This window comes from Cebus imitator, unplaced genomic scaffold (genome assembly GCF_001604975.1).
Source record: "Cebus imitator isolate Cc_AM_T3 unplaced genomic scaffold, Cebus_imitator-1.0 Scaffold74, whole genome shotgun sequence".
NCBI classification, from domain to species: domain Eukaryota; kingdom Metazoa; phylum Chordata; class Mammalia; order Primates; family Cebidae; genus Cebus; species Cebus imitator.
This window is the reverse complement of record NW_016107389.1, coordinates 3,622,379-3,630,949: the sequence shown is the minus strand read 5'-3', so window position 1 is coordinate 3,630,949 and position 8,571 is coordinate 3,622,379. Positions and strand designations below refer to the sequence as shown.

Below are 8,571 nucleotides of genomic sequence, written 5' to 3'. Positions count from 1 at the left end.
AAAAAAAAAAAAAAAAAAAAGAAAAACAAAGAAAAGTCAAGATGATTGCATGCTGTTGCTGCTTTCAGCCCTGCCATACCCTCTGAGCAATGAACACAAGGCCTGCTACCTGCTTGAGTCCGGAAGGGAAAGGTTGAAAAAAAAAGGAGAAAGGAAAAAAACTAAACAGAAACATGTTAACATCTCAAAATATTCTGCCACATTTGAAATACGGGAGACTTGAATTCATTAGAGAACTTCTACTGGAAAAAAGGAATTGTTCTTGAAAACAAGGTCTGTGCAGTTGCATCCACTGTGTTGGACGTAGGTCCACTGAACGCTGTGATGTCATCATTGAGGTCAGAGAATCTGCTGAGGGACTGGTGACCTTTGACCCTTAACAGCCCCGCTGTGTAGCGAGCACGGGGCAGTGCTGCTCGTTCCCTAAGCGGTCTGAGTTCTTCAGCTGTTTAGGAGACAAAACTACTTTTATTCGTACTGAATCTTTTAAACGAATATCCTGAGAGTCAAGAAAGGCCAATCTACAGGAAAAAGGGGGAGCTGGACATTAAGCATCTTCTAGAAACTCTTCTAGCTGATTCCATGAAACGGCGACAGAAGAGGAAACATTTGGAAAATGAAGAGTCCCAGAAAACCGCTGAGAAGGGAGGAGGTACGTGCTGGGCCAACCGTCTGGGGCACAAGCGTCATTGGCCAGCCTGAGCCGCCTTTAGGGAGGAGGCACTGAGGAGAATATACCACCTATGCAGCAGGGAGGGGGAGACCTGGCTCCGGGCTGACACCGGCACATCCATCTTGAGGGTACCGGCTGTGAGGTGGCACCGGAAGTCCAGATGCCGCTTGCACACGGAAGGCCAGCTTTGCTCGTCTGAGAACTTCTGTACCTGGAACTACGTCAGTCTCCAGGCAGGCGCGGCCGGGGTGGGGGACCCACTTACAAAGACCCAGTGATGCAGCCTGAGTCTCTCTCTCTTTGTCTATTTGTTCTTTCCCTGGGGTGACTGATTTGGGGGCGGAAAGGTTCTCGTAGAAATCTATGAGTTGCACTGCCCCTTTTAGCAGAAATGAAAGAATAGCCCAATGAGTTAAAGCCTTGTTGAAAAATATCTTGAGAAATGAAATGCTTGTTGTAAGTAGATTAAACACTTGTTTAGGGATGGCGTCATACTGAAACCAGGGAGGTTTGATTCCTTCAGCAGGAAGAATTAACCCATTAATCCAATAGAGTTTGTGAATCCAGAGTGTGGGACTTCCCAGAGGAAATGAAGCACAGGGGAGGGGCCTTAGAGCGCTGTCAGTTTATTTCTCAGGAGGCATGATAATGGCATGTATTAAATGTAAACAAGCCCTTTGTTCTGAAAGGGAGATGGTCACATGAAGGAGCAGAGCAGAAAGGAGCCTGCCCCAGATGGCCCTGGAGGCTTCTGCTGCAATTAAGAGCTCAGCAGGCCTATGAGGCCCAAGGTCATAAGGACTGTAGGTTGAGCCCGGAGCGGAGGCATAGAGAGTAGGCCTGGAGAGGAGGGGCTTGGGACAGTAAGGGGAAGGCAATGGTTTTCCTCTCCTACAGCTACCCTTACATTTCAGAATCTTTTTTCTCTCTCTCTCTCTGTGTGTGTGTGTGTGTTTGTGTGTGTGTGTGTGTGTGTGTGTGTGTGTGTGTAGTGGAAGGATTGGGGATAATGGGTGTGCTGTGGTGGGTTCTGCAGGGTGAGCTTCCTGTCACCATGCCTGGGCCTGGGCAGCACTCAATACACATAACAGTGTATACTGAATTTTTGTTCAGGGTATTCCAGGAGACAGTCACTCATATACCCATATATCCTCTGATACCGGAAAAAAGTCACACACCTCCACACACAGTGCATATAGTTATATATACACCATTCCTCTATTACATACTCACACAGCCCATGTGTGTGACAGTCCTTTCTTCCTACAGAGATTTCTTGTGTGGTGTGGTGTGTGTGTTTGTGTGTGTGTGTCTCCTCAATTCTCACATAAAAACAGCTACCTTAAACTATCTCTAAATACCTCTTTAAGAGCCCCACACATCGTATATACCATATCTGTAACATACTGCATAGCAGTGCTAGGCCCACTTTGCCACAGACCACAACAAAACAAAGATTCACCACCATCCCCTTATTAGGGTTGCCAGATGAAATACAGGATGTCCAGTTAAACTCGAATTTCAGATAAACCGCCAATGATTTTTTCGGTATGAGTGTGTCCCAAATATGGTACAGAATATACTGACACTAGGAAATAAGGATGACAAATATTGAAGGGACATACTTACACTAAAAAATTATTTGTAATTTATCAGAAATTCAAATTTAACTTGGCATTAGCTGTTTTTGCTAAATCTGGGAACCCTTATATACTCATAATGAGCTGACCTGTTACATACTTAACAGATTTCTGCTTAGTGCCTGTCTTCCCTGTCTAGAATGGAAGGTCCACTTAGAAGAAGGACTGTTTTGTTAAGTATTCCTAGAGTCTAGAAGAGTGGACTGGTGTCTGATACATGGTAGCTGTTCATCAAATATTGCCAGATGAATGAATTAATATACATTATAAATATAAGCCACATCATATAATCAGGAAGAGTTACATATTGCAGAATTCCAGGGTTGTAAACGCAAACTACGCACACAAACTCCATAGACACAGACACGTTTGTACAGTATACCCACACGAACCTACACATATCAAAGGCTATCTGATATGCGTCACTGTTACACTTTAGACGTATTCATAGTTACCACACAGGCATACATTCCTAAAAATACATTACAAAATACCTGTTGATGGTAATTAAATACTGGAGTATCTACCAGAAGCCAGTTTCATAAACCATGTGTGTTCACCACACCTGACATATGTCAGCCACTCAGTAAATATTTGTTGGATGGATAAATGATGTACAAACATTCCTCATCCACCATGTCTCTGTGTACTTCATACCTTTCTCAGGAATGTCAAAGTCCAAAAAGGCTGTCCTGCAGTCTGGATCCAGTGGAGTGGCCAAAGGCTGGAGCCAAGGGGTAGGAGAAGTCTCCTCTACCTCTGAATACTTCTCCTGCATTTCTTCTTCACGCAAGCTCATCCATGGTGGTAAGGGTGCAGGGTTCCTTAGGCATGAGGCTCCTTGGCTGCGGGGTTCATTGGGCATGAAAATCTTTGAGTGTGGTGCTCCTTGGGACTGGGGCTCTTTGGGTACAGGGCTCTTTGGGCATGATATTCTTTGGTTGCAGTGCTGCTTGGGTATAAGACTCTTTAGGAGTGGGGCTCTGTGGGTTTGGGGCTCCTTAGTTGTGAGACTCTTTGGGTGTGGGTCTCCTTGGATGTGAGACTCTCAGGGTGTGGGGTTCCTTGAGCATGGGACTCTGGATGCAGGGTGCTATGGGTGTGGGACTTTTTGAATACTGGGCTCATTGGGTGCAGGGCTCCTTAGGCATGGGACTTTTTGGGTGCAGGGTTCTTTGGGTAGAAAGCAGGAGGTTCATAGATCCAAGCATGAGACTGAGAAGAAACTCAGGGCAGTGAGATGTGATCAGAGCTCTGCAGAAGTGTCTGGGCAAGGTGACACAGCTGTTAGAAAAGCATGGATATGAACTCAGTGTAGGAGAGCATGAGCCCTGGTATGCAGTCAGAGAGCAGAAAAAGTCAGAAATGTTTGTGCTTGTTGTGTAGGGCCATAGGACCAGATTAAGCACCTTCAGCAAAACTATCTGGGTCCTGCCTTTGCCTTCCAGAGAAGAGAGTTCCTCAGCGCAGGCCTCCAGCACTGCAGTGGGACTCTCTAGCCCACACACCTCACACATACAGCCACTCTCTCCGCAGGTACACTCTCTGCACACACACAACCCAAATGCATGATGTGCAGTGCCATTCTCCCACACCACCTCCCACCTTTCACAAATAACACATCAATGACGGCACCAACTCACATCCTCATAGCACACACATGCTGCCAACATTCCACAGAGGCTGCAGTCCTTACCACCATACTCCACACCCCTGGATACAGACACCCCATCAACATCCCTATACACAATTGACACTAGAATCACTGCCTCACAATATGAATGACAAATACCAAGCTCACCACACAGCTGCATCACGCCATAATCCCTCTCTCCTGTACCACACGTATTCAACTTATGTTCCCCCAGCTTCTGGCATGCTCCGCGCATCTGCTCATGTTTCTAATTTCCTTTTCCAGGAATCCACAGAATACATCAAGACAGCCCCCAGCCTCAATCACCCCTAGCCCAAGTTCAGGAACGAGGAGTGACTCCTCCCTGCTCACAACATGTCTCTTTGTCGCCCCATTCATCCTATAAGACCTGTGTGTCCTCTCTGTGTGTAAACAAAGAGGAAAGGGGCATGAAAATATACTATATGCAGGTACAAATGAAAAAAGGTGTAGCTGTCTCCTGGGAGACAGAGGAAACTTCAGAGTCCTTAGAAAAGCAGCCAAGGATGGAAGAAGTCACCCTTCCTGAGGTTGTGCGGGTAGGTACTCCCCCCTCGGATGTGTCCACCAGAAACCTCCTTTCTGACAGTGAGCCCAGTGGGGAGGAGAAAGAGCATGAGGAGAGGACAGAGTCAGACAGCCTGCCAGGCTCACCGGCTGTTGAGGAGAGACCCAGGGCCAAGACACCTGACTGGCTGGTGACCATGGAGAACGGCTTCAGGTGCATGGCCTGCTGCCGGGTGTTCACCACCATGGAAGCCCTCCAGGAGCATGTGCAGTATGGGATCAGGGAGGGCTTCAGCTGCCACGTCTTTCATCTCACCATGGCTCAGCTGACAGGCAACATGGAATCAGAGAGCACCCAAGAGGAGGAGGAGGAGGAGGAAGAGGATGACCCTGAGGAGGAGGAGGAGGAGGAGGAGGAGGAGGAGGAGGAGGAAGAGAAGCCAGAAGAAAAGAAGGAGGAGGAGCAGCCCACAGGGGAAGACCATTGCCTGAGGAGATCCTGGAGCCAATGTCCAGGCTGTGTGTTTCATTCTCCAAAGGACATTCCAAAGGACAGGAAGTGAGCAAGAGCTGGGTTGGGCTGGGTCTGCTGAGGGAGCAATGGCTTCCCTGAGCCAGTACTCTCTCCCCAGTTCAGGCTTAGGTCTCTGCAAGGGAGATTTGGAAGCTTTACTGGCTCAAGGAACAATGGAGAGGGGCATAACTGGGCTCCTGTTTCTTGCCTAGGCATATAATAAAGTCTTGATTGTAAGTCAGGATTTGTCCTGAGCTTTCCAGCCCCTGCAGGAAGTTCTGAGAATTTCAAAGATCGCATTAACTAAGAAGTATCTTTCTTTGGGTTGATTTTCACACAGCAACTGAGACTTATGGGCCAGAAGATACTGGAAGATGGTGTGGCCTTCTCTTGCAAGAGGTAAGGCCTGAGACTTGCAGTGTTCTGAGGCAGTGTTGTGAGGCCCAGAGGAATCCAAGGGAAGGAGCTGCAGAGTTGCACAGGGTTACCTGGTGGCTCTGCAGCTGTATCAACTTGTGGTGTACCTAGTGCTTCTGGAGGAATTGTCCTCCATTTTCTTAGATGATGAGGTAAAGAGCATTGACTGGAACTTTCTCAGTGTCTCCATGATTGTCCTCAATTCTAAGAGGAAATCCTGGAGCTATTCTAGACAAATAAAGCTCAGTGTACCCTCAAGGGCCAGGATTGGCCTGAAAGGCCAGGGTGCCAGCAAGATCAGAGGTATGGAGTATGAGGGCCTTTGGCCTGAGCTGGGAACTCACCTCAGCCCATGGATATAGCCCTTGGGGAAAAGGGGAATTTGGAGAGGTAACAACATGATCCTGATACAATCCCAAGAGACCTGGAAATGTTTCAGACCCTTCATTTTGCTGCAGTTGATCTGGAAATGAACTCACTGTGGTATGCATGGCTCTGAGCTTTAAACAAACGTGAAGAGTAACTGACTAGCAATGCTCATATTGTTTCTTGCCTCTTCCTGTTCTGCCTCAATTGTTTTCTTCACTTCCAGGGAGAAGAAAGAGCCATGGAGATAGTAGCAGACAGACTGCCCAAGGTATGAAGGAGTTGAGGGACCAGCACTCAGTCTAACATGTAAACATCATATGTAATAAAGGCTGTGTTTCAAACCTTCCCTGGATATATTATTTAATTAACAAATTAATCTACCTATCCATCATTTTCTTTTTTCATTTTTTCTTTCTCTTTTTTTTTAGATGGAGTTTCGCTTTTGTTTCCCAGGTTGGAGTGCAATGGTGTGATCTTGGCTCACTGCAACCCCCGCCTCTTGGGTTCAAGTGATTCTCCTGCCTCAGCCTCCTAAGTAGCTAGGATTACAGGCATGCACCACCACACCCAGCTAATTTTGTATTTTTTTAGTAGAGACGAGTTTTCACCATGTTGGTCAGGCTGGTCTTGAACTCCTGAGTTCAAGCGATCCATCCGCCTCGGCCTCCCAAAGTGGTGGGATTACAGGCATGAGCCATCGTGCCCAGCCCTATTCATTATTTTCATCTGTCACTCTAGTGGTTTGTGAATGAAGTTTTATACCAGCACTGAAGATCTCTACCAGCCTTTTCCAGAGGCAGCAATACCCAAGCTCCTGGGATTGATTAGGCTTCTGTGTGACAATTTTTCCAAGGCTGAATACCACATTTCACATGAGACCATGACAAACTCTGCTACATACCTATGTTTCCATCATCCAGCTTTATTAAGCTTAGCATTTTTCCATGTTTGCTTCAGTTGGCTTTGAAGTAAAAATGATTACAAATACAGTCATAGTCCCCTGTTCCATTGCTTTACATATGGATTTTGAGTATTTTTTTTAGTACTTCTGGGCATGTCTTATACTATTACATAAATATATAAAATGTTTTGAATATCTTAAAAGTTTCACATAGCATTGTACTTCACTAGTCCTTTGCAACTTGTCTTTATTAAAAAACAGGTTTTTAAGATTATCCATTGCCATAAACATATCTATAGTTAACTAATTTTTACTAGTGTATTATAGTTCATTCTGTCAATATGCCGGGCGTGGTGGCTCATGTCTGTAATCCTAGCACTTTGGGAGGCTAAGGCGGGTGGATCCCCTGAGGTCAGGAGTTTGAGACATGGCCAAAATGGTGTAGAGAAAACCTGTCTCTACTAAAATTACAAAAATTAGCCGGACATGATGGTGCATGCCTGTAATCCCAGCTACTAGTGGGGCTGAGGCAGGAGGATCGCTTGAATCCGGGAGGCAGATTGCACTGAGCTGCACTGAGCTGAGATTGTGCCACTGCACTCCAGCCTGGGCAAGAGAGCAAGACACTGTCTAAAAAAAAATTGCCAATTTTTTATTTATTCTCTTTTTGATGAAATTTTAGTTGCATCCAAATTTCCTCTATTACCATACAGTGTGAGTCTCTCTTGAGGATGCATATACCCAAACATTCTTGCTATGCTAAAGTATATAGATATTTCAGTTTAGTAGTTATTGCCATGGTATATTGCTTCCTTTAATCAAGCATTTTTTCTTCTATTTTTGTTCTTCAATAATGATTAATGGTTAATGCTTTTCTCCGCAAATGTTATATACAATTTTTATTCAATGTAGTCCAAGATTTCTTTTCGTTCTCCTCATGAATGGTATATTTTTTTCTATTATATTTTAGAATTGGTTATTATTGATGCATATTTTAAATTTTCATTTCACATGTAGCAACCTTTTTGAAATTTTTCAGATATAAGTATTTCTATGTAGTATTCTGTATTTTTCTATATTCAATCATATTAAATACAACTAAAAAGAATTAATTTTTTTCCTTTTTATTTCTAGATAGTACTTGCATTTTTCTTCTGTTAACAGGCTAGGACCTCTGGTACAATATAAAATAATAGTGATCATACAAATAACTTAAGTTTTTAAAAAATGGTAAGAATGAGTATTGAATTTTATGTGGGTTTGATGCATCTATTCAGATGATTTCATTCCTTTAGTTGTTAATTTTGTGTGATGCATCATAGGTTTTTGGGTGATGAACCATCCTGACCTCCCTGAAATAAACCTCATTTTACCATTACTTTCTTTCACTAAATTGTTGAGTTCACTTTGCTATTAAGAAATTTAGGATTTCTATGACTATTCACAAATAAAATCAGGGCATAATTTTTTCTTACATTATCATTGTCCAGTTTTTCTTTTTCTTTTTTTTTAAAAAAAACAAAATTAACTATCTCCTATGCCATGATTTTTTTTTCTCTCTCTCATCCCTAAAAGAGCTTCTATGGAATGGGGATTCATTTAATCCTTCTTTTTTAAAAAAAAATTTAATTAAAATTCCAGGATACGTGTGTAGGATGTGCAGGTTTGTTACATAGGTAAACGTGTGCTATGGTGGTTTACTGCACCTATCAACCCATCACCTAGGTATTAAGCCCCGCATGCATTAGCTATTTATCCTGATGCTCTCCCTCCCTCCACCCCACCGACAGGCCCCAGGGTGTGTTGTTCCCCTCCCTGTGTTCATGTGTTCTCATTGCTCAACTCCCACTTAAAATTGAGAACATGCAGTGTCAGGTT

The 8,571-nt window shown here is 44.1% G+C and overlaps 1 protein-coding gene across 1 annotated transcript; it reads left to right on the top strand.

The window, feature by feature from the left end:
- Window positions 1-497: 497 nt before the first annotated feature.
- FAM170A (family with sequence similarity 170 member A) lies at window positions 498-5,055 on the top strand. Its single transcript, XM_017531866.2, has 3 exons — window positions 498-652; window positions 2,980-3,120; window positions 4,232-5,055. Exons 1-3 carry the CDS (start codon window positions 583-585, stop codon window positions 5,053-5,055), a joined length of 1,035 nt encoding a protein of 344 aa, XP_017387355.2. The 5' UTR covers window positions 498-582.
- The last annotated feature ends 3,516 nt before the right edge of the window (window positions 5,056-8,571 follow it).